The 27107-nt window shown below is 36.8% G+C and overlaps 1 protein-coding gene across 14 annotated transcripts in view; it reads right to left on the reverse strand.

Moving 5' to 3' along the window:
- ERC1 (ELKS/RAB6-interacting/CAST family member 1) overlaps positions 1-27107 on the reverse strand; it is a 544893-nt gene that overhangs the window by 313453 nt on the left and 204333 nt on the right. For all 14 annotated transcript variants that reach the window (XM_066369492.1, XM_066369490.1, XM_066369487.1 and 11 more), the window contains 4 exons: positions 23855-23992; positions 21160-21300; positions 19664-19804; positions 17533-17726 (listed from right to left, as the gene is read on the reverse strand). In XM_066369492.1, coding sequence (XP_066225589.1) covers positions 17533-17726; positions 19664-19804; positions 21160-21300; positions 23855-23992 — 614 coding nt within the window. The remainder of the gene's footprint in view (positions 1-17532; positions 17727-19663; positions 19805-21159; positions 21301-23854; positions 23993-27107) is intronic.

The raw sequence follows: 27107 nt of genomic DNA on the forward strand, positions 1-27107 counted from the left end.
ATTTCTTAAAATCCAAACTCAAATTTAGGTAAATGTGAAGTCATTTGACAATCCACCCCCAAGCTCCCACATTAAGTCAATGTATCTTATGTCATGTTAATCTGTTCCCCATTTTAGAGTGATCCACATTCATGTCTTCTTACACTTATAAAAGTGCTTTCCTGGAGTTTAAGGTCCAGTTTGGTACATTTCCATAGTTCACAATTCCTAGCACAGTTCCTCATGTTGTATAGATGCTCATTAAGTATTTGTTGAAAAAATGCATTAGAAGGAAACTAAGTATATCCCTTGTACTGACAAATCTACCCAAAATATGTCTCTGAAGAAAAACACAGTTTCATGTCTTCTTATCTCTCAAACACCTAACAAAATTAATTGGGAAAGGAATTAATCTTCTTTTATATCTTCAAAACTTATTCCCACTCTATCTAAAAATTATCAATATTTTTGTGAGAGACTACACTTCCACTGGCTGTTTTGCTCTGTCAGAAAGAGATATGTAACACTAGTAATACGTTACCTTGCTATAAAAATCTCCCACACTAATTTAAGAAAAATAGGATTCAACTATAATCCAGTGTAAAGAAATGGACAGTAAAAATCAAATTTGACTAGAGTATTTTAATTGGCAAACAGAAGTTTAAACTAGACAGTTAAAATTACATTAAGAAGCAAAATGAGCCAGACCAGGCAGTGGCGCAGTGGACAGAGCGTCGGACTGGGATGCCAAAGGACCCAGGTTCGAGACCCCGAGGTTGCCAGCTTGAGTGCCGGCTCATCTGGTTTGAGCAAAAGCTTACCAGCTTGGACCCAAGGTCGCTGGTTCGAGCAAGGGGTTACTCAGTCTGCTGAAGGCTCGTGGTCAAGGCACATATGAGAAGGCAATCAATGAACTAAGGTGTCACAATGCGCAACAAAAAACTAATGATTGATGCTTCTCATCTCTCCGTTCCTGTCTGTCCCTGTCTATCCCTCTCTCTGTCTCAGTAAAAAAAAAAAAAAAAAAAAGCAAAATGATACTGCTAAAGTATTATATATAAACATCTACATTATACTAAAATGTTACATATAGAGAGAATATATACATTGTGCACAGTCTCTCCTTCTTCTACTAGCCCAAGGGTAACTCCATTCACATTTAGTTTAAGATATAAAAAAATTCAGTACTACCTAAATACCTAACTTAGCTTAAAAATAAGAATTTCATATTTAACCTGCCAAAAAGTATTCAAGAAACTAAAAATAATAGTTTTACATATTTTGTCTAATTAAAATGTTTTTGGATTATTTCAAAGCTGCTTTAAAGAAAGATTTTATTTTTATGAAACTGTATCCCTACCCTAACAATCTAAAGAAAATAATCCATAATAAAAAAGAAAACGGAGATATCAATGTAGAATGTAAAATCATTAACAATGTAGGGTTTTATAAAAACACCTTTAACTTCTCTGAAAAATATTTTAAATGATCAATTCAACATATATTAATTAGCAAGGGAATATCATATAAATTAGTCCCATCTCATATTTAATTTCATTTACTGCCATGTTTGCTCTCAGAACCACACTGATTTCCAGGCCAAGAACCTTATTTTGTATCTCTCCACAGATGTTAAGCCATATTCAAGTAGCCCACTGTTTTGAAGTTCATGACATTTTCCTCTTCCTTTGATCCATTCTCACCTCCTCATCACTTTGTTATGCTGTTTCTATATACACAAAAGTGATACCGTAACGGGTGTCAATGTAAAAGCACTTTTGCTCTATATTCTGAAATTTTAACTTGCCTCTTTTACTTGTGTCATAAGACACCTCAAATGCCTTTAACAGAGGCAAGGGTGGCCTGTTACCCTGAAACCAGTGGAAAATGATTTTTATAAAAAGTTCAAATATGAGCTGTTGTCGAGAAATCAACAGAGAATAATGTTATCTGTTTAGGAATTTTTTTTTATAAAGGAGGAAAAATTAGTTCTGAAAATGTTAATTCATAGCTAGTGCAGTAAGCCTTGCCAGCCAGGGCCAGCTCCCAGGGGGGAGTTGTTAGAATGCAACCGCCTAAGCCCCTCCCAAACCAACCAAATCACAGCTGCATTTGAACTAGCTCCATTCACTAGATGACAGGAGAGAGAGTTTGGGAAACACTGTTCTTCAGCACAGACGATGTATCACAGAATTGGACACTTGAAGTCTATATGATCACCAATGTCACCCCAATAAACTTAATTTTAAAATGTTTTTTAAATGGGGGAAAAAATAAAGTAACTGACCAAATAAATCACATTACCTAATACCTAAAAAAAGAGTTGTGCTGTGGAGCTTTACTCTGAGCAAAGCTGAATGGGGCAGGGGGAGTAGGTTTACAGTTGTGAGTACGTGAAACACATAGTTTGTCCATGTATTATTAATTATTGTGTTATTGTTATATGAACAACTGAAAAACCTACCTTTGCCCCACCCTGTATATATGTTTTATGAATCAACAGGCCAACATTCAAAAATCCAGGCAATACTGAAGGAATTCATACAACAGTCTAGAAATAGTGAGTGGCAGTTCTCACTTAAGCAGAACACATTTAATTGGGCATTCATATTTTTATTTGTAAAATCTGGCGATCCTTCAGAAACTCAAATTTTGAATAATGGTAAATTAGTCTTTCCTCCCTTCTCTGTTGAAATAGCCACCTTTACCTCAACTGTAGATTGCCAGGTGGTATCTACAATTGTTATCTAGAAAAATAATGGTTACCACTTTTCAATGCATGACAGCATAAAACTCAATACTTTTCAGCAGAGTTAGGTAGATCAGCACAAGTCTGTGTTCACACATTTTTTTCCCTGCCAATAAATGATTCAAAATAGTAAGATCATATTTATTTCAAGAACAGGTGTGGCTACCCTGTGCTTGTATGGCCTATTACAAAACCACTAGGCAACAGGACTGCTTGAAAGGAAAATAAATAAGGAAATACACTCAAACAACAAGGTTGTTTAAGAAAGCTAAAGGAATGACAAGTGGAAGCAAAAAATGCGATTAACAATAGATCATCCTCCCACAGCAATGATTTTTAACTGGTGAGCTGCAAGTTTTTAAAAACATACAATACCCAACTATTTACTCAGGGTCACTGACCTCTTTTCCCTTAGACTGTCAAATAAAATATGACAACAGGCAACACAACAACAGCCATTCATTGTGAATGAGTCAAAATTATACCTACTTTTTTGTCAGATTGGAAAAAAAAATTTTTTTTTGTTGTGCTGCAGGTTTTAGTAACTATATAGTTTATGTGTGCCATGAGATGAAAAAGGTTGAAACTCACTGCTCTAGATTATAAACTCTTGCCCATAAATCAAAATCCTTAAGAACAGATTCCATAGGGTCAGAATTGCTCTGCAGCCTATAAAGTACTGAATGAACATTTTGACTAAAAAATAAGAAAATAAGCTTTCAACATACGGATTTGTGAATGACAGCTTATGAGGTTTTAGTGACTAGTGCCAATCAATAATAATAATAATAATAATAATAATAAGTATTTCTAAATTGTACAATCAGAGAAATGGCTGTTTAATCAAGTTAGATTTTAGAAATTAATGTAGAACCCTTTCATCAAACTAGATGAAAGAAACAATAACAACATGAATGTATCTGAGCAAGGCATAAATTATTTAGCTTTTATTACATAACAATACAGGGACTCTGGTATTAATGCAGTTATTTGGAAGTATCTCACAGATTCCAAATGTTTGTTTTGAAGGCAAGTCTGTAAATGTCACTGCTAATGAAAATACAGGTAATATTTGTTTAGACCTAAGAGTTAAACAGTGAAAAAGATGACATTTTATAGGCCTCACTTCTTAACTATCTTGCCTTTAGCCCAGTGGTCCCCAACCCCCGGGCTGCGGACCAGTACTGGTCCAGAGAGAAAGAATAAATAACTTACATTATTTCCGTTTTATTTATATTTAAGTCTGAACAATGTTTTATTTTTTTTAAATGACCAGATTCCCTCTGTTACATCCATCTAAGACTCACTCTTGACGCTTGTCTCGGTCACATGATACATTTATCTGTCCCACCCTAAAGGTCGGTCCGTGAAAATATTTTCCGACATTAAACAGGTTCGTGGCTCAAAAAAGGTTGGGGACCACTGCTTTAGCCAAAGCTGCTAAGATAAATTCTGAATCAAATTATATCTTTTCATCTATACATAAAATTATTTCTTTGTATTCATTTTCTGGGGCTAATGTCAGTAAACAAGAACAAAAGAGATGTATATGTTTAAGGATAGAGAGTGTGAATCTTCAGTCCTCATCACTTTAAAGAAAATTGCTATGCTTTTTACTAAATGAAAAAGAGGACAGAGGAGGCTAAGAAAGGAAAAGAAACAAATTTATCCAAAATGGAAATACTTAGTGGAGATACTAAAACAAACACTACAGTTAAGAATCACTATTAACACAAAACAGGTGGTTTAAAACAAACACTGAAGGGTTAAGTATCCGCTCAAGGTCATAAAATGAAGTCACCCAAAATTCTAAACCAATTTCAAACCATATTTTCTTTCTTTTCTTTTATGTTATTATATTTACTAATTTCACGGGGTGGGGGGCAAGAAGTATCAACTCACAGTTGCTTCACTTCAGCTGTTCATGGCTTGCTTACTGCCTATTTTATGTGTCTTGACCGGCCAAGCCCAGGGTTTTGAACTGGCAACCTCAGTGTTAGAGGTCAATGTTCTATCTACTGCCCTACCACAGGGCAGGCAAACCATACCTTCTTGATGACCTACTCAATTTAACTTGTCAAAACCATAATTAAAATGGTGAAATGCAAATATATATTACCGTAAATTCCAATCTGGACTGAAGAAAAGCTTCTTTAACATATTACAGCCAAAATGATTGTTACCACTGGAAAAACACAACCCGTTTTATTTTGTGTATAGGTTAATGGCATTTACTGCTAGAGTAAAACAACTGAAATGAACCAAGTAACAATATTATAATTAACATAATTTGTAAAACAAATTTTATGTATACATTAATGATATGCATGGACAAATAAATTTTTCTTGAGCCTTTGCAGAAGAATTTTAGAAGTTTTGTATAAAGACATTTAGATCAAAAACTGCCATGCCACATTAGACCAGATGAATTTAATTATTTTAAAATTCATTTTAGAAAGGAGAGAGAGAGGGAGGGAGGGAGGGAGGGAGGGAGAGAGAGAGAGAGAGAGAGAGAGAGAGAAAAGGGGGGAGGAGTAGGAAGCATCAACTCCCATATGTGCCTTGACCAGACAAGTACAGGGCTTTGAACCGGCAACCTCAGCGCTACAGGTCGATGCTTTATCCACTGCGCCACCACAGGTCAGGCCACAGATGAATTTAATTTATATTTTTAGTGCATTTCACCAAAAAGCAGCAGAATATGCATTGTTTTCAGGTGCACATGGAACCAGCATTATTTATAATAGCCAAGATACATAGAAGCAACCTAAGTGTCCACTGATGACTGGATAAAGAAGATGTGGTACATATATACAATGGAATATTTCTCGCCAATAAAAAAAAAAAATGAGGCTGACCAGGTGGTGGCGCAGTGGATAGAGCTTCGGACTGGGATGCAGAGGACCCAGGTTCGAGAGCCCGAGGTCGCCAGCTTGAGCACAGGCTCACCTGGTTTGAGCAAAAGCTCACCAGCTTGGACCCAAGGTCGCTGGCTCGAGCAAGGGGTTACTTGGTCTGCTGAAGGCCCACAGTCAAGGCACATATGAGAAAGCAATCAATGAACAACTAAGGTGTCGTAATGAAAAACTGATGATTGATGCTTCTCATCTCTCCGTTCCTGTCTGTCTGTCCCTGTCTATCCCTCTCTCTGACTCTCTCTCTGTCTCTGTAAAAAAAGGAAAAAAAAAATGAAATCATGGAACAACAACGATGAACCTAGAAGGTATTATTCTGAGTGAAATATGTCTGGCAGAGAAAGACAAATACCATATGATTCCAAACAAAAGAGAAACAGAATCACAGAAACAATGACCAAAGTGATGGCTGCCAGAAGGGAGGGATGAGGGGACTGGGGCAAAAAGGTGACAGGATTAAGAAATACAAATATGGGCCCTGGCCAATTGGCTCTGTGGTAGAGCGTCGGCCTGGCGTGCAGAAGTCCCGTGTTCGATTCCCGGCCAGGGCACACAGGAGAAGCGCCCATCTGCTTCTCCACCCCTCCCCCTCTCCTTCCTCTCTGTCTCTCTCTTCCCCTCCCGCAGCTGAGGCTCCATTGGAGCAAAGATGGCCCGGGCGCTGGGGATGGCTCCTTGGCCTCTGCCCCAGGCGCTAGAGTGGCTCTGGTTGCAACAAAGCGACGCCCTGGAGGGGCAGAGCATCACCCCCTGGTGGGCAGAGCATCGCCCCTGGTGGGCATGCCAGGTGGATCCCGGTCAGGCACATGCGGGAGTCTGTCTGACTGTCTCCCCGTTTCCAGCTTCAAAAAAATACAAATATGTTGTTACAAAATAGTCACAGGGATGTAAAATATAGCACAGGGAAAATAGTCAATAATACTGTAAAAACTATGTATATGCCAGGTGGGTACTGGATTTATCGGGGGAATCACTTTGTAAATTATATGTCTAACCACTATGCTGTACACCTGAACTAATATAAAGCAATACTGAATGTCAACTGTAATTGAAAAAAAAGAAAAAGAAAAAATCTCTCATACAAAAGACAAAATATGAGAAAAAGCAATAAAACTTCCCAATAAAAATGAGTCCACTTGAAGCTTAAGGTAGAGATGAAAGTTCTTCAAACTCAAAGCAAAAGCCTTCATGATATTCTTCTACTAAAGCTGAATTATTTTCACATTTTGAATTAGTTAATTCCAAGTAATTTCCAAGTAAATACTCATACTGTTTTACTATAAAATGTAGAGAAAACATTTAGAGTAATATATGGAAAAATCACTTTTACTATTTTTTTTTATTATTTATTGAGTTTTGGGGGGGGGAAGAGAGAGAGAGAGAGAGAGAGAGAGAGAGAGAAAGGGGAGGAGCAGGAAGCATCAACTCCCATATGTGCCTTGACCAGGGAAGCCCAGGGTTTCAAACCGGCAACCTCAGCATTCCAGGTCGACGCTTTATCCCACTGCGCCACCACAGGTCAGGCTGGAAAAATCACTTTTAAAATACAATGTTTACACTTGTTATTTTTATTGCAAACACTAAGATTTCTTCTACAATGAATATAGTTTATCTGAAATAGGAGTTCCATACAAATTTATTTATTTTTCTTTCTTTTCTTTTTTTAAATGATTATATTAGAGTGACACTGGTTAACATAATTTCACACGTGTCAGGTGCACAATTCTGTAACACATCTCTACACACCACACTGTGTGTTCTGCACTCTCAAGTCAAGTCTTCATCCATCACCATTTATCACTGCTATACCCTCCACCACCTGCCCCTCACCCCTAGAAATCACCACAGTATCATCTGTGTTCATGAGTCTCTCTCTTTTTTTTGTGCTCTTTTGTTCAAACCCTCCACCCCATACAAATTACAAAAAATAATAAAAATAAAAATAAATTGAGTGGCAGTAACAAGGCAAGTAATCAATAATGTAAATGAAAGGAATTCTTTTTTAAAGGCCATGAAAAACACCAAGAGTTAAGAAATATGTAAAAGAAAAGCAAAATAGACTAAACAAATGTCAAAGAGATACTAAGAGCTGTAGCAGAAAATAATGTCACATAAACTAGAAAGGAACAGTTTCCAGAAGGAAGGGAGATAGTCAGTATCTAACACCCCAGAGAAAGGTCAATTTGACCAAGACAAACAAAGTCAATGAATTCGGCACCTAGTATATCACTTCAGCAATTTTAGCAAGGAGTGAGAGAAGAATCCAAATTACACTGGTTTGGAAAATAAATGGGAAGTATGAAAGTGAAGGCAATGAGAATAAATGACTTTTTTTAAAAACTGTGCAAATAAACAAAAAAAGTAAAAGGTAAAAGGTAAGATAGTGTAGTGATTAAAGCCAAGAAAAAGGCACTGGGAAGGAGTATGTGCATTTCTTTCTAGGGACTACAGGAAAGCAGGACATGTTCTATGTTTGTTTAGGAGAGTCAGTGGAAACGAAGCGAACAGATAAAAGGAAATAAGGAAACTAAGAATTTAATTTATGGAGCAAGTTTTTGAAAACTAGAAAGAAGAAAGGGATAAAAAGAACAGGAAGACACAGCCTTGGCAAAGAGCTGGGACAGTAATGCCATTGAAACAAAAGGAAGGTAAAGATGTATGAAGAGAGAAGAAAATTCAAGACTGCAGATACCCTACACCTCTATTTACTTGATAGAGCATGAGAGGTCCAGGATAAGAGAAAAGGAAAAGACAGTGCAGATCTGACTGAAGAGCCCTTTCATGAATTAGATTAGTTTAAGTACTTATGCAAGACGTTTTATTTTTATTTTTTTAACATACTTACACACACACAAATTGCTTATTTTTAAAAGACTCACAGGTATGGGAACTCTTCCAGAAATATTGTTTAGGCCTGCGATTTAAATACTGAGAAGAAATACAGGGGAATAGGAATGGGTAAGAGAACCTTCTTTTTTAAAAGCCTCAATTTCATCTTTCTACCTATAATAGAAATTTTAACACCTAAAAAGGTAAGTGGAGTCTTAAAATATCATTATAGAAGAAATACATGTTCTTTTCTCACTTTCTACACTCATGCAACTCTGCGCTGGGATTCTACTTTGCACTTTCTATTAATACTGGTATGAATCCATACTGGTATCAGCACACTGTTTTAAAGAACCTGAAATGTTTGACATCCTGAATCAGGTAGGACTTCATGAAAAAGGAAAAAAGGAGTAATAATCATAACAGATCCACTTACTGATTGCTTACCTTGTGCTAGACACTGTTCTAAGTGTTCTTTTTTAAAATTAATTAATTTATTGGGATGACATGTTCACCAAAACCATACAAGTTTCAAATGTACAACTCAATATAACACCATCTGCCCACTGCCTCGTGCACCCTCCACCCCAAGCAGTCTCTTTCTGACCCCATTCCCCTGCTCTGCCCCCCCCCCGACCTTCACCCCTCCATTCCCTAGGGCTGTTGCCACCAGTTATCTGTACCTGTGCATTAAGTATAGATGTTTTTGGTCTTATCCCTTTACTTCATTCCTCTGAGTGTTCTTTGTATTAACTCAATGTTTTACAACAACCCTTTAGCTTAGATATTATGCCAGTTTTCCAGATGAGAAATCTACCTAAGAAAACTCAAGCAATCTGGGGTTTCAAAGCTCATACTCTAACTCCTAGGCTACAGTGCACACAACATAAAGAGCCCTGATTGAAATGAGATCTGGCTCCAAATCCAAGTACCACCACTTTCCAGTTAGTCGACCCTAGAGAAATCATGTTCCCTAATTATAATTCCTCATCAGAACAATCTGTCCTGTGTAACCCATATGCTAGCTGTAAATCAGAAATAAGTATTTTTATAAATAGTAAATATGATATATATGAGGTTATTATTAGAAAAAAATTGCTATATAATATGCACATGGTATTAAAAATATCATTTTCTGAATCCTATCAAAAATTCTCACACCTTATTACATTGCCATGACTCATATGCAAAATGAGTAACTTTTAAAATGAGGGTTTCCGATTATATCCTGCCAGCTTCTCGTATTTATTTACCAATGAAGATGTAAAGCTTCCACCATAGTGCTTCTGATATATAAATAGCAGTAATGATGGTGGTTTTTGTTGTTAATCCTAATATCAGCAGAATCACAAAACAAACCTTAAATTTAGAGATGTGTGTGTGTAGGTTTGTGTATGTGAAGTAATTCAAAGGTTCTTAAACAAATCCATACTGTGGCAACTTTCCCTCCACCATTCATACTGTACTTCACCCTGCTAATACAGTATTATTAGCCAGCATGTCTCTAATGAAACTTAAATTAAATTAAAAGTCATTTTTTTTCTTCCTCCTTTTCCCAGTGGCTTTCATCTACATTTCTTTCTCAGTCAAAACCTGGTCAGTCTGATTCTTGCTTTCTATTCTTAATATCTTCTGAAGCAAAGAACTTTTGAGTCTACAACTCTGGTAAACCGAAAACTCCTGACATTTTATGCACTCATAACTAGATTTCTGAACATTGCTTTCTTGGAACTATCATTTCTGTTCAACAACATGTTGGCATACAATGCTCCATCACATGTCTTTGTTTTAGTGCAATCATACTGACCTTGAGGTGAGACTGAAGGAAACAGCAAATCCAGGGGAAAATGTGAAAAAGAAAGTTAGAAAGAATTAATAAGGACAATATTCAGAAATAATATTATTCATAGACAAAACATAAAGCCCAGGAGTAGAGAAAGAAAAGGAGTCACAGATTCTGCATAGTAACTAAAAATTAGTAATTTCAGATTTTCACCTCTCAACAAATGTTTTTTTACTACAGATTTCACCATTGTGCCCTAATGTAAGTCTCTAAAAAATTTTTTTGGTCTAAAATTTACCACTTCTTAGGGCAGGAAAAAAACTATTTAATCACAAAGGAAAAGTATAGGTTAACACTCCCCCTCTCCATTTAAGTAGCTAACTAAGATTTTACAACTTTGGTCAGCTTAGTTGTAGATGCACCCACCTTACAACTGATTACTCCTTCACTCACCCCACTCCAGCTCATGAATCCAAGTCATCATGAGAAAAAGCAGAAAAATACTGACAGCTTTGGTTCTTTCCTAGAACACAGTACCCTAATTTAGTTGCAATTATTTGATATAATTTTCTCAAATGTGAAAACTAAAAATTTTGCTCCCAATTATAAACAAGATATCTCATTTAAAATCTAACAAAATCGCCTGACCAGGTGGTGGCGCAGTGAATAGAGCGTCAGACTGGGATGTGGAAGGACCCAGGTTCGAGACCCCGAGGTTGCCAGCTTGAGCGCGGGCTCATCTGGCTTGAGCCAAAAAAAGCTCACCAGCTTGGACCCAAGGTCGCTGGCTCGAGCAAGGGGTTACTGCTCGGTCTGCTGAAGGCCCACGGTCAAGGCACATATGAGAAAGCAATCAATGAACAACTAAGGAGTCCCAACGAAAAACTGATGATTGATGCTTCTCATCTCTCTCCGTTCCTGTCTGTCTGTCCCTATCTATCCCTCTCTCTGACTCTCTCTCTGTCCCTGTAAAAATAAATAAATAAATAAAAATTAAAAATTAAAATCTAACAAAATCTACCTCAAATGGTACAATCTAAAAGCAATAAGGAAGTAAGGCTCTGTAAAGGCCAATTCATTTTCAATACTGCTCAGGAGTAAGAGAACCAAGTAAATATGCTCAATATTCTTACAAAGCATGAAACCGCTGGGGTTCACTATCACTTTTTACAGTAACAGGCAGTTTGCCTTTTTAAAATTTCATCAACATCATAGAAACTAGTATTATCCTCCAAATACTTAGATTTCTCATGGCCAGTGCCATCTAGGTTGTCTTCACAATCTAAATTTTACCTTAAGTGTATTTCCTGAATGAAAGCACCATATCAATTTGCTTTAATTTTTTTGTTTCAGTACTTAAAGCAGGTTTTTGAAAATCATTAGAAAAATGAATGTAACAAGATTTATTATCCCCATTATATTAGATAAAAAGATGCAAAACAAAAATAATTTAACTTCTTCATAGCCACACAGTAAGTGATAGATCCAGGACAAAAATGTAGGTCGGCTGACATGTCACCTGGGCATACTTTATATGTCTGTGATGCCTACACATTTCTGTCTTTAAAAATCCAAGACTCTCTAGCATATATAAAATAATTTATAATACAACTTTCAAAGTCAAAAAGAAGCCAATCTCTAAATAATTGTCCCCAATGATCTTTTTATTTTTATGGGTTATAATATAGTATGTTAGAATAATTTTAGATCAACAATGACACAAACTGAAATATCCTATAGATGCAAAACTTTATATAAGATATGGGTAAATACATTATAAAAAATTAAAGTTATTCCTGTCAATAATGAGCAACTTTAAGAATCTTTCTACCTATTTTACTGTTCATGAGTCACAATTTGGCGTTAAACTATAGCTTTTGGGAAATAAATTTAGGAGAAAAAATATGCACATAAAATAACTATATACTTCTAGTGTATACATTTTTAAGTAAGTAACCACTAAAATTCCTATCAAAACTATAGTAACAAATTATAAGGTGCTGTGCCCAAAAGAAACTTTCGGGAGATGACTTAATCGAATTGACTATGTAAAGCTGTGTAATTTATTCTTCCTTAAATGAAATTAGTGAAATTCATCAAGTCAGAAGAGGAAACAAGAAGGTTCCCCAGGAAGAAAGCTGAAGCAAGTATGATCAGATAAAGAACCAGTCATCTTCAGCACCTCAATACTTTAAGCGCCTTTATTTTCCTTATTTTTTTCTTTTAAACACAGCTCATTCTCCCTCAACCAGGAACACACAACCACTACAGCAGCTCCAGTTATCTCTCTTCAAGTATAGGACTATATTTTGTAAATCAAAGGTATATAACCATAATTTTTTTTTTCCCCCTGAAGCTGGAAACAGGGAGGCAGTCAGACAGACTCCCGCATGCGCCTGACCGGGATCCACCCGGCATGCCCACCAGGGGGCGATGCTCTGCTCATCTGGGGCGTCGCTCTGTTGCAACCAGAGCCATTCTAGCGCCTGAGGCAGAGGCCATGGAGCCATCCTCAGCGCCCAGGCCAACTTTGCTCCAATGGAGCCTCGGCTGCAGGAGAGAAAGAGAGAGACAGAGAGGAAGGAGAGGGGGAGGGGTGGAGAAGCAGATGGGCGCTTCTCCTGTGTGCCCTGGCCGGGAATCAAACCCGGGACTTCCGCACGCCAGGCCGACACTCTACCACTGAGCCAACCAGCCAGGGCTATAACCATAAATTTTAAAGTAAAAATTTATTCTCCAAAGAACCATTTTCCTCATGAATTGTATACTGCCAAAGCTATATACAAGTTAATATTAATTTGTATATGAAAGATATTTAAGCCATTAAGTTGAATATCAATTAAGATTTCCTTACATAGAAATATTTACAGGCCCTGGCTGGTTTGCTCAGTGGATAGAGCATAGGCCCTGCATACAGATGTCCCGGGTTTGGTCAGGGCACACATGAGAAGCGACCATCTGCTTCTCTTCCCCTCCCTCTCCCCGTTCTCTCCCTCTTCCCCTCCTGAGCGGTTGATTTAAGCATTATCCTCAAACAAGGGTTGCCAGGTGGATCTCAGTCAGGGCGCATGTGGGAGTCTATCTCCCCTCCTCTCACTTTAAAATTTTTTTTAATTAATTAATTATTTAAAAAAAATATTTACAATTATAAAGACTAAATATGTAGGCTTACATTTTTAGGTTCTACTGTGCCCATTTATCATAAAAAAAAAATTTTTTTAAACCTCTAATATGCTCACTTAAGAGAAATTTTCAACTACATTCATGGTTTCTGAGGCTAACCCAAATTGACCTATTTATATATACAAGGACATGTCAAATTCTAGTTTATTGTTTGTTTTTTTCCCTTACATTAATCTATAAAGACTATCCAGAACCACCAGGTGATGACTTTCTTGAAGTGTCAACTTTGCTAAACTATGTGCAAAGTTACTTAAACAAACACAAATCTAGGTGTTGCTATGATAGTATTTTGCAGATACAATTAAAACTTGTAATCCATTTAAGTAAAAAAGATTATCCTAGATAAATGAGTAGGCATAACTAAATCCTTTGGAATCCTCTAAAAGCAGGGCTGAGGCTTCTCCAAGAGAGAAAAAATTTCTTCCTGTGGACCCCAATTTTGACCCTTGCCCATGGGAGTTCTATCCTGCTAATGATCTCTCTGACAGCTTCCTACACAGATTTTATACCTGCTTACCCAGTCCCCAACAATAATGCAAGACAACTATTTGTAAGAAATCTCTTCCTATGTATATAATAAATATATATGTATATAAGAAATATATATGTATGTAATAAATCTCTTCATACATATATGTGTATATATATACATACACATACTATAATTCTTTGTAACAAATATACATATATAGTGTACACTGTGTGTATGCATGCATGCATGCATACATGCATGAATCTATCTATCCATCCATCCATCATCCATCCATCCATCCATTTATCCATCCATCTATCCTACTGGTTCTACCTCTCTGGCTGAAATCCAACTGATATACACCACAGTATGAAATATAAATTTAGAAGTAGTACTTCTTAGATTTAATTAGGAAAAATACTTTATATTTTCATATGTATGGGTGGACTTATATAATCCTCTTTTTAAAACCGCAGTAGGTCAAGGCAGTGGTACAGCACTAATTCATCTTCTGACAGGAAGTAACTATAAGAGCATTGTAAGGAACATCTGTAAAAGCAATGTAAGCGACTATTAGTTCTTCTCAAGACCATAAATAAGTCTAATAATTTTTCATGAGAATTTTTCATTTTTAATCTAAATCTTTTAATATTGGATATTCTTATATAAGAAGCACTAGGAAATTTTAAAAGAATACTAAAACTTTTCTTTAGTTCAATAATTATAACAGTTTGCCTTTGTTTTTGCACTTAGAGGGTTGCTGAACACCTTTTAGAAATGAATTTCACATCCTGACGTATGGTGCAGCATACAGTTCTATCAGATACGGGGGCTTACAGGGCGCTCCAGCATAAAGACAACCACATGAAAGATGGGCTAGACACAAAGACTGAAGACTATTATAACCGACAGTATAAGAATCTCACCCGAGAAACACATACTTGATCCACAAACAATGTATCTAAGAAGTACAGTTCAACTTGACATTTAACCAGCTGTTCTTTAACTCTGATCAAGCAAAACTGCCAGCAAGCCCCAGCAGTGGCAAGAACAGTAGTAGCAATTCAGTTAGTACAGAGCTGTAGCCTTACTAAGTTAACGCTCACTTCCCTGGGAAGTCCCACACAAACCCCCATGTTGGTGTAATGACAGAGAACCTGGAGTGGAAGGTATGAATTGGGAGACTGGTTTACTGAGAAACAGCATGGCCAAGAGGGAACAAACATATAAACATGTAAAACCAAAACCCCAGTGAAATAAGATCGTAAGACAAAACAAAAGAAAGGTGAAGAAACTCAAATTACAAATTATGGGTCACAGATACCCACACACAGGAAATAGTGGAATGGCAATACAAGATGCAAATAGTGAAAAGCACAGCAGCCACACACATGCACCTCAGTACTAAATCTGGGAACAAAAAGCATTATATAATCCCTTGACTTTTTATTCTTATTTTAAACTATTTGTATGTTGCTCAGTAACAAATTACAAAGTCAGTAAGCATTACTTTGTTTTAAAAACTTTTTTTCTTTTCTTTTTGGTAGACAAGAAACTGTCAAATCCTAAAACAAAATTACAACCTTGCATGACCAGTATAGCATCCATATGATACATTCCATGGAAAAAGTAGATCATTTATAACTCTTTCTCAAAATGTGAGAGATACAGGGGCTAATAAAAGCTATTTGGTGTGCTTTGGAAATCAAATATAGATTTAATCTTATTTCTTACTCTCAATCAAATCACATCCATCTCCCAAAATCAGTATTGGGTCCAAAATGAATCGAAATGTTTCTCAAGCAAGCAATAATTTCAATAGATTTCCAATACAAGAAGTTAAACCGAAGATTAAAAAGTTATCACGAAATTTCTTTTCTGAAATATTGAAAGGTAGTTTGTGGGAATTTACTAATCTATCAGAAGCATCGTATTTTAAAATTTATGCGGAATTGCTGCTGATTTCAGGTAGACACAAAAACAGAAAGAGGCATTTATTCAGGAATGTACGTAAGTGTGTGTGTGTGTGTGTGTGTGTACACACATGCACACGCATGGGAGGGCAGAGATGCAGAACAAACATGAAAGAAGACACACATAATCTAATCTTGAGACTGGTAATTTTTAATTCTGACGTAAGGAATTTATTCATTTAACAGAACTAGAAAATATAAATAAAGTTAATATCAAGATAAAAGAAAACAAGTGAAATGGATAATCAGTCCATGTTATTCACACTTTCAGAATAGCAAAAGAGAATTGTGAGGGTTGGACTTAATTACTTTTCTGAAAATCAAAATTCTATGGATGTAGAGTAGGAGAAATAATAACTTACAAGGGAAAACATCAGGTCTACCAGTAACACAAATATTTAAAACAATAAACAACTTATGAATGTAGTCTAATGTTTTCCAACCTTCAAAAAGATAAAAATAAGTATATTCCTAAGAACCAGGCTCCAAGGAACCACATAGATTGGTGACTTCATTCTTTCACCATCAATCTCTCTGACTTCAGAAGACGATGGGTGCTTAATGAAGTTCTGCTAGAAAAACTGTTTCTATACACTTGTGAATTTATGTTAACAATATGATGGGTGTAAAAGAAGAGGCAAGAGGCATAAGGCTAATCTTTAGTATAATACACTCTAATGAGAAAAAAAGACAAAAAATATTCCAAGAGAACTGTCTAGCTGGATCTGTTCATACAGAGCTCATTTTGAAAAATTCAAAGTCAGAGCTCCAAAAATATCATATTCAAGTCTCCCAAATTGTCCTAAAACGTCCTCCCCTTCTTCTGAATTTTGCCTATGCACTGCTTTTCTACAATACAAATTGTTAAAAGTCTAAAAATGCATAATCCAAAGAAGAATGAGCTCAACAAAAAGGTCTACCAATAAAAAAATTATTAACTCCTTGAACTTGAGGCTCATTTCTCCTTAAATAATTAAGGAGCAAGTGGCTATTTGTACTCTCCTGATTAGCCAGTAGAAAAACGAAATTTCTTAATCAACGAATACTTTCTTTCTAACCAATAATGTTGGAATTCCAAAGCTTCCTAATTTATTCATATCCTGTGTTGCCATTTAAGACTGCAACAATAAATTTACACTGACTTAGAAAAAAAGTAGAAAATAAAGTAACATCAAGCACTCACGAACCTAAATTTAGAGAGGCAGATACACTGAAAAGCATGCCCCAAAAAGTATGTAGTTTATTTATTTATTTTTTTACAGAGACAGAGAGTCAGCGAGAGGGACAGATAGGGACAGACAGACAGGAACAGAGAGAGATGAGAAGCATCAATCATTAGTTTTTTGTTGCTACACCTTAGTTGTTCATTGATTGTTTTCTCATATGTGCCTTGACCAGGGGACTACAGCAGAGAGAGTAACTCCTTGCTCGAGCCAGCAACCTTGGGTCCAAGCTGATGAGCTTTGCTCAAACCAGATGAGCCCGCACTCAAGCTGGCGACCTCGGGGTCTCAAACCTGGGTCCTCCGCATCCCAGTCCAACACTCTATCCACTGCACCACCGCCCGGTCAGGCAAAAAGTATGTAGTTTTTAAACTAATATTTAGCTTTTGAATGTAGTAAAAACCTGTTGACCTCCCATTTCCTTACCTTTCCAACTCAGCGATCTTCTTATCTTTGTCATTCTTTTCATTTTCTACCTCCTTTAAGATTTCCAAGAGGCGGTCAACTTCTGCCAGGGCCTTGCTAGATTCATCTTTGTACCTGGCAATCTCTCTCTCCAGTTGCTGTATTCGGTCACTCATCTCTGGACTAGCTCTGGCTTCCAAGGTTGCCTCGTGTGCCTACAAAGAAAAGTGTTCAATTTCTATGAGATACACATACAGAGCAGTGGGCAAACCATGTCTCAAAAAACTATCTATATATCAATTTCAATAAGGTATTTTCAAATATTTAATAGCTAGTCTTTAATGTATAAAGTTTTGACCCAACAAGAGAAGCTAAGAATATATCATGAAAAGAAGAGTCTCTTCAATAAATGAAAACTGAACTGCTACATGCAAACAAAATGAAACTGGACCACTATCTTACAAAACATACAAAATTAACTCAAAATGGATTAAAGATTTAAATATAAGACTTGAAACCATGAAACTCCCAAAAGAAAATGTGGGCTTAGGTAAGCTCTTTGACATCAATCTTAGTAATTTTATTAAAAATCTGATTCCAAGGGCAAGGGCAACAAAAACAAAAATAAACGAACGGGACTACATCAAACTAAAAAGCTTCTGTACACCAAAGAATAACATCAACAAAATAAAAGGTAAACTACCACATGGCATAAGATACTTGCAAATCTTATATCTAACAAGAGCTTAAATTCAAAATAAATAAAGAACATGTACAACTCAATAACAAAATAATCCAGTAAAAAAAAAAAAAGGTAAATTATCCAAATATACCTTTTGCCAGATAAGGCAGACAGATGGTCAACAGGCACATAACAAGATGTACAATATCACTACATTATCAAAGAAATACAAATCAAACCCCAATGAGATATCACTTCACGCCCATCAGAATAGCTGTTATAAAGACAAAAATAACAAGTGTTGACAAGGATGTAATGGAAAAGGAACCATTGTGCACAGCTCGTGGCAATGTAAACTGGTATAGCCACTATGGAAAACAGTATGAAGATGCCCCCCAAATTAAAAATAGAACCACTATATGAATAAGTAAAAAATTACCTCCACCTTTCTAGTGAGAAAAAGTAACCCAAATATCAAATCTAAATTGGTTATAACCAGAATCCTTCATCTCAAAAAGAAGTATTTTCCATTTTCCCCTTATTCAAAAGTAACTTTAAGATACTGGATTTTCTTCTTTTCCTTAGCATAAGAATATGATATTATTTTTGGTATACCCTATATGATGAATTGCTATGAGGGTACCGTGTTGAATACACCTAATATCTGAAAAGAGAACAAAACTTCAAGTCTCAAGAATAGGCTGCACCCTTTTCATTAGTAATCATATGCTCTGGACACAGCTCCTGTAACTGCCCAGGAGTCTCAGTTCCAGTTCTCACAAAACTGAGACCTCAGAGATAATAAATAGGAAAGTGCTTTGAAAAACATAAACTGCCATATAAATATTAGAGAGGCATAAATCAAAGAAATGAATAGTAAATATTTACACCGTACCCTAATTCATCATTGTGAGTCACTGTCACTGTTAAATTATCTTCTTCTAGGACATATTTATAATATTTTATAATTTATAATAAAATATATATTTTTATAATACATTTAATAATTTATAATACTTTATAATTTAATAATTATTAATAATTTATAATTTGATAATTTATAATAAAATATGTATTTCTGATGGCTTTAGGCGACCCCTGTGTTTTGGTCGTTCAACCCCCGCCGGGGTCACGACCCACAGGTTGAGAACTGCTGTTCTAGGAAACCCAATGTAATGGAAGAAAAATAGCAGATAACTGAGATTATTACATTTCAGTCTTATTATTTCATTCATAAGGGAACTGCACATTTTCATCGTCCTCTGAACTGTCAATTTTCCAAGAGTTTGGAATCCTCAGGAGTAAAATAAAATAGGGTAAGAATTCTATGAGAATTAATCAAGGTATAAATGGCATTTAGAACTTTAGAGGATTATCTTTCCTCTGGTAAGTTATTATATATGCACAGTAGAGTTTTCTACTATGTTCTTATTTAAAGCAAAGCAAGAAAATGGACATTTTTTCTTTAACCTTTTTCAATTGTGATTCCATTTTCAGACATTCCTCCTTCTTCTGCTCCAAAGCAATCTCTAGTGTCTTTAGCCGTGAGTCCTTTTTCAGTCCTGAGGAAGCCAGGGAAGAAGCATGCTCTTTCAGATCCAAGAGTGAAGCCTAAAAGAAGTAACATGCCTAGAATAAATACTAACTATAAACAAGATGGAGATTTAAAATTTTAACTTTATTTTCTTAGTGGCTTGTAGTTTCTTTCCAATATCATATACTGACATATTTCTATTTCAAGAACATGAAATATAAAACAATATTAACTTTAGCATTCACGTCCTAACTAAAATAAGATGAATTCCTAAGAAATTCCAATTGAATAATGATTAAATATATAGTTCTATCAATACATATCCATTCCCACAAAATAAAGGGATGTAGATCAAGCTTTGTGAATGTGATAAGCTAACCTCAGTAGCTACACTGACTTAAATATAAAATCCTTTTCTCTTTTAGGGGAAACATTCTACTAGGAATTTAATTTCAATAAATTTTCTTAAAAATCTTAGGAAACCCGGCCCTGGCCGGTTGGCTCAGCGGTAGAGCATCGGCCTGGCGTGTGGGGGACCCGGGTTCGATTCCCGGCCAGGGCACATAGGAGAGGTGCCCATTTGCTTCTCCACTCCTTCCTCTCTGTCTCTCTCTTCCCCTCCCGCAGCCAAGGCTCCATTGGAGCAAAGATGGCCCGGGCGCTGGGGATGGCTCCTTGGCCTCTGCCCCAGGCGCTGGTGTGGCTCTGGTCGTGGCAGAGCGACGCCCCAGAGGGGCAGAGCATCGCCCCCTGGTGGGCAGAGCATCACCCCTGGTGGGCGTGCCGGGTAGATCCCGGTCGGGCGCATGCGGGAGTCTGTCTGACTGTCTCTCCCCGTTTCCAGCTTCAGAAAAATACAAAAAAAAAAAAAAAATCTTAGGAAACTTGAGGATATTCCTAAATCTCATATATTATTACCTGATCACAAAGCATTGGCCATTTTTGCTATTTAGGTCGCATTAACAGGATTCCCTAAGAACAAGATCAAAAGTAGCTTAAGTCACCTAATTGGTCATCATTTAAGATTTCTCTGCCAATGCTAAGATGAACTTTAAGAACTGCTGTAAATAAATTGTTCTCCATTTGCATATTCATTCCATCTATCACCTTTCTTACCATTAGCACAATACTTCTCCAAATGTAACTGCACTTTAGTTATTTTAGGATCTTTTAAAATGTCATTAACAAGTAAGAAGTCAATTCATACACACTGAAAAAGATAAGACATAAGAAATAAATAATCCAATATACTAACTACGTCTCTGTAAAGCTTCCTTAAATACACCTTAAGGTGTTCGCAAAAGGCCTGCTAGAAAAATATTTTAAAAATTGTCCACAAATACATTTTTATATGTGCTATGTAGACACCGACAACATATACACACATGGACTGACTAAGCAAACCAAAGAACCCTGTTTTGGTGATCTTAACCTCTTTCTCTGAGAGGTCGCCTTGCAACAGGCTGACTTTTTCTTTCAAGTCTTTCAGATCTTTTTTGTAGTTATCAATTTCCTCTTGCTTCTCTCGCTCATCTCTGTCCCGCTGCTCCTTCAGGCGTTCAATTGTCCGCTCCTGGTGAGAGAGCACATCCACAGGAGGAAACTCATTTCAGACTTGTACCACATAGTGGGAATTCAACTTTTAGCTAATAATCCCTCATTCAAAGGACAGTAATAAGTTATCAATAATTTACTTAAAGAATTCATCCTTCCTACCTACCTTGCTATAACAAAGATTTGGCTTTGTTATTTTGATTCCCCTGGGTTTCTTTTCACATAATCTCAACTAGTATTATATATCTCTGAAGTATGAATTCTTTTGGAATAATCTCATTTATTCAACTCCCAAGGAACTCACCCCCCCACACACACCCTAAGGACAATAAGTAACATATACATGTTCTTTTTACTTTTAATTTTTTTAAAAGACTTTGTTCATTTTTAGAAAAGGGAGGGAGAGAGAGATAGAGAGAGAGAAAGAGAAGGATGAGGGGAGAAGCAGGAAGCATCAATTCCTATATATGCCTTGACCAGACAAGCCCAGGGTTTTGAACCGGCGACCTTAGCATTCCAGGTCTACGCTTTATCCACTGTGCCACTACAGTGGTCAGGCCACAAATATATGTTCTTTATATATAACTAGAAAGCCCGGCGGTCATACGAAATGACCACTGTTCTAGATATTATAAATTGTAATTAAAATGATTTGTGCAAAGGTTCTGCTAATTCAAACTGAATTACCCAGGGCAGGCGGCGAGGACGCCCCTTTGTTTAGTGCCCCACGGGGTTTCCCGCTCAAAAATTAAAGTTTCTCCATTTGAAACTGTTTTAATCCTTTTTGCGTTTCAGTCAGCATTACTGTCGTTTTTTTGCATTTCTCTCCTGCCTTTGTTCAAGGGACTCATTTTGTTGAGACAGGCTTTTTTGTCTTGCATCTGAGGCAAGCCTGTTTCTCTATGCTCATCAGTCTCATTTTGCCGAGAAAGACACATTTGCACTGCGACTGAAGCAAGCCTTGTCTTTCTCTGCTCAGCGGTTTCTTTTTGTCGAGAAAGCTGTTTTTGTGCAGCTTTAGCTCCTTTTCTCTCCTCTTCAGTGCTGTATTTTCTAGGAGGTATTCTTAAAAGAAATTACGTTAAGACGTAGTTTTTATGTAAAACAGATGATTGCCAATGCAAACAAATGTTCACCTTCCCTCGACACACTCAATTTGCGTTCAGCCGTGGCAACTTCACCCCATTGGCTAGTACAGTTACGCAAGCAACCAATAAGCTATCAGCGACAAACAGACACTTAAGCCGCATATAATAAAGATTTACATGTTGCCTATAAGGCAATGGAAACAACTCACAATTCCCACACCAACAAAAGGGAAGGTTGGAGGGGATTGTGATATGTTGAGTTTAAGACATCAAGAACAGTAGCCTGACCAGGTGGTGGCGCAGTGGATAGAGCATCAGACTGGGATGCGGAGGACCCAGGTTTGAAAACCCGAGGTTGCCAGCTTGAGCGTGGGCTCTCCTGGTTTGAGCAAGGTTCACTAGCCTGAGCCCAAGGTCGCTGGCTTGAGCAAGGGGTCACTCTGGTCTGCTATAGCCCCCCGGGTCAAGGCACATATGCGAAAGCAATCAATGAACAACTGAGGTGCCACAACAAAGAATTGATGCTTCTCATCTCTCTCCCTTTCTGTCTGTCTGTCCCTATCTGTCCCTCTCTCTGTCTCTGTCACAAAAAACAAACAAACAAAAAACATAAAGAAGGGTAAAAAAACCAAAATCATTAAAGCTTTTTAAACATTAAACACTTTCAATCTGAGTGTGTCAACAGATACTCAGGAAGTTTGAACGTTAAGTAATTTAAGTATATTTTTTGGTATTATGTGTGAATATATTCAGGAATCAAACCTTGATTCCTGGCAGGTAGCCTGAAGCATTGTGAGTCTAAGAGGCTTAAGGATCAGTGACCCTATTCCTTTAAAAACATTCAGTTAAAATGTCCCACTAAGATTTCTTAAACTTCCTTCATTAACACTTGTTAGTTACTCTGGGCTACTTTTTTATTTAGTCAACCATTATTGTAAACCCCGGTCTGCTCATAAAGGCAAAATGATTTAGCAAGGCCAAGACTAGAAAAATAGCAAGTATATTCATTGTATTAATAATTAAAACTCACAAATATATTAAGTACCAATGTAGCACAGTAAAGGAGTACTAAATCTAATTATATATTTCTTCCTGATGGTCAATGTCTGATAGGCCCACATCCCCAAATTCTAGCTGACCATATAAATAAAAACTTTTCTTTTTCTTCAGAAGATAGTAAATGAGGAACATGTGGCTATTATAGAAACTGCAGCCACTGCCCTCTAGTGGAGAATCCATCTTGTCTAGCAACAGATAATTAAAGTGGTAATAATGAAATAGATTTTCTTTTACCTCATACTATTTGTGAATGGATTTTCTTTTCCCTCACACTATGTGTGTCAGCAATAGTGTAGGGAGCTCTTTTCCCTTTTGCCCAAAGGGATTTCTTCTATCTTCTATGTTCAAGTCTCAACACTAGAAATAATATCAGATGAATGAGAAAGCAGAGGAAACTTGTCTGTGATGGCCTGGACCCTCACGCACCTTCTCGGCCAGGGCCTCCTCCAAGGTGGTCAGGGCGGTGTCCGTGTTGGTGGTGTCAGCCTGCAAGGATTTGACTCTCTCTTTCAAGCTGCTCATCTGCTTTTCCTTGTCTCTGAGTTGCTCCTGAAGATTTTCAATCTGAGTGTGCATATTTTAGGAGGAAAGAAAAAAAATTAAAATAAATACAAACAGTCAAAATAAGAATAATTTTAAGTTGGAAATAAGCAGATCAGGCAGTCTGTGAATATGTGCCCTGTAAAAATAATTTAATCCTAAAGGTTTCAGAACTGCATGCAAAAATAAACCCAGAATTTATAGCGAGAACAGAGAAAAGAAGCACACATGGGGTTGCACATACACATATTCCTGAATCTCTGAAGAAATAAAGAAAGTAGTTGGAGAGAGCAGACCCAACATATAGAGATGGGGAACTAAAGAGAAGAAAGCCCTGAGAAACTACATTACTTCCAAACTAATAGTGTAAAAGTCAAGAGGGATTCCTTCACAAAGAACAGAGGGAGGACAGAAAATGGAACAACTGGATGGTAAGAAAAACAAATCTGGCCCTGGCCGGTTGGCTCAGTGGTAGAGCGTCGGCCTGGCGTGCAGAAGTCCCGGGTTCGATTCCTGGCCAGGGCACACAGGAGAAGCATCCATCTGCTTCTCCACCCCTCCCCCTCTCCTTCCTCTCTGTCTCTCTTTTCCCCTCCCGCAGCGAGGCTCCATTGGAGCAAAGATGGCCCAGGCGCTGGGGATGGCTCCTTGGCCTCTGCCCCAGGCGCTAGAGTGGCTCTGGTCGCAACAGAGCGACGCCCTGGAGGGGCAGAGCATCGCCCCCTGGTGGGCGTGCCGGGTGGATCCCGGTCGGGCGCATGCGGGAGTCTGTCGGACTGTCTCTCCCCGTTTCCAGCTTCAGAAAAATAAATTAAAAAAAAAAAAAAGAAAAAAAAGAAAGAAAAACAAATCAGCTGTATAAAGAAAAAACTTCTTAAATGTTAGTATTAAGTTAGATTTTTACATCATCTTTTATCCAAACAGCAAGCATTTTCAAATAAATTTCTTATTGTAATTATTCCTTCCTTTATACAATTTATATACATTAATTTACTCAAAAAAGTATATGCTGAATTCTCTATTACATGCCAGACACTAGTAATAGAAAAATGAATAAACCCATTTTTATTATGTTATAAGATGGTAAGAGAACTCTACATTATGCAGCTGAATCCAAGCTATGGATGGGATTGTGTACCTATCCTAAAGAGTACCAATTGCTGTTCAGACACATGGATTAGGAATTTTTAAGCAGAGAAATGATCTGGTCAGTTCTGTATTTTATATAGATAATTCTGCTAGCTATAAAGAAGAAATTTAAGGGACTTGCACGGAGACATGGAAAACAATTAGGAGACTATCAATTCAGGTAAGAAATTGTGGAGATAAAACGAGCTAAGAGATATGGAAAAGAGAGAATGGCTTTGAGAAACATTGTGGAAATAGAAGTTATCACTAGGAAAACTCAAATACACATAATGAAAAGTACAAAGCAATTCTTAATAAAGAAAAAATAATAAGGCAATTATTTTAGAACGCAAAAATTTCATTCATCCATTAACATATAGTTGAGCTCCTGCTCATTTTTCTAGGTGTTAAAGATATAGAAATAATCACAGCAGACAAAAACCCCTCCCTTCAAAGAGGTTACATTTAAATATGGTAGATAGTGAATAACTAATGAAAGGAGCGTAATAAGTAGGACGGTCATAAGTTCCACGGAGAAAAATGAAGCAGAATGTAATCATAGTCTTCTCCTGAGCTAACACTAAAACTAGCTGATTTACTCTATACAGCTTTCAAAAAGCAACAAAAATGTTATCTCCTTTGGGAAGACTTTCTTGCTGTATCCCCATTAACAAGTTCTCCAGCCAGGAGAAAAGTGAATCGGCTACCCACATACATAATAATAATAAAGATGATTGTTTGGAATCATGTTAAGTGGAAAATCAATCCTTTAAATATGCTCAATGGAAATGCTGAGGTCGCCAGTTCGAAACCCTGGGCTTGCCTGGTCAAGGCACATATGGGAGTTGATGCTTCCAGCTCCTCCCCCCTCTTCTCTCTCTCTGTCTCTCTCCTCTCTAAAAATGAATAAATAAAATAAAATAAATAAATATGCTCAGAATATCTCCCAAAATACACACACACACACGCTCTCTCTCTCTCTCTCTCTCTCCATTCTGTAGAAACAGAAACCACAGAATCCCTAAAATACCACCATGATACCAGTATCGACAAAGATAATCATAATGGTGGTGGTAGTGGTAGTGAAGAGGAAGTAGTGGTGATAAAAGGGACCATTAACACTTAAAAAAACAAAAAAGAGCAGAATATGTGTAGCAGGCACTGTTGTTAAGAACTTATAAGAGTACTACTCTTAATCACTGTGCCATAACTATGGGTTTTTAAATTTTTTTATTTATTGATTTTAGAGAGAGAGAGAGAGAGAGACCAAAACATTGATTTGTTTCTGTATGTGCCCTGACCAGGAACAGAACCAGCAACCTCTGCATATTAGGATGATGCTCTAACCAACAAAGCTATCCGGCTAGGGCTAAATATGTTTTATGATGTAAAGTAAAAGAAAAAGAAATAATGATAAAGGTGACTCAAGCATCTTTATGTAAACTACTCATTATTAATGATCATTTATTAATAAACACAGTATATTATTACTATGGTCACTTCTATTTAAATGTATCCCCTTCTAAAGCAAAGAATAAAGGGTAGAGGTATCAAACCCTTACAAATGCAGAAGTCCATCTTCCATTGGAGGAACATATATTTAAACACAATATAGGAAAGCTGGTGGACAGAGCCAAAGATACTTGATATCAGGATTTCAGCATCATCATATTATTAATAGTCTGTATAGCCTGACTTTCAAGCAGTAGGAGTAAGCCAGTTTAATTATATACATAAACTAAGGAGCACTTGACAATGAACAGCTACAGAGCTTTTCTTTTTTTATTTAGATAGCTTATTTTTAATAATATTAAAAGGTAATAAATGATTATTGCATAAAATGATATATTTTAAAATTCTATAAGTTTTTTCTACTTTATGCATACCCCATCTGATATGAAAAGAAATCAAGTACCTATTAGCATGTATTCAATTTCTACATGAGTTAAGTTTTGTAGAGACAGAAATAATTGGTGGTTATTCTATATATCTATGTCCTTGATAATAAACA

Source organism: Saccopteryx leptura, chromosome 2 (assembly GCF_036850995.1).
Source record: "Saccopteryx leptura isolate mSacLep1 chromosome 2, mSacLep1_pri_phased_curated, whole genome shotgun sequence".
Classification (NCBI taxonomy): Eukaryota; Metazoa; Chordata; class Mammalia; order Chiroptera; family Emballonuridae; genus Saccopteryx; species Saccopteryx leptura.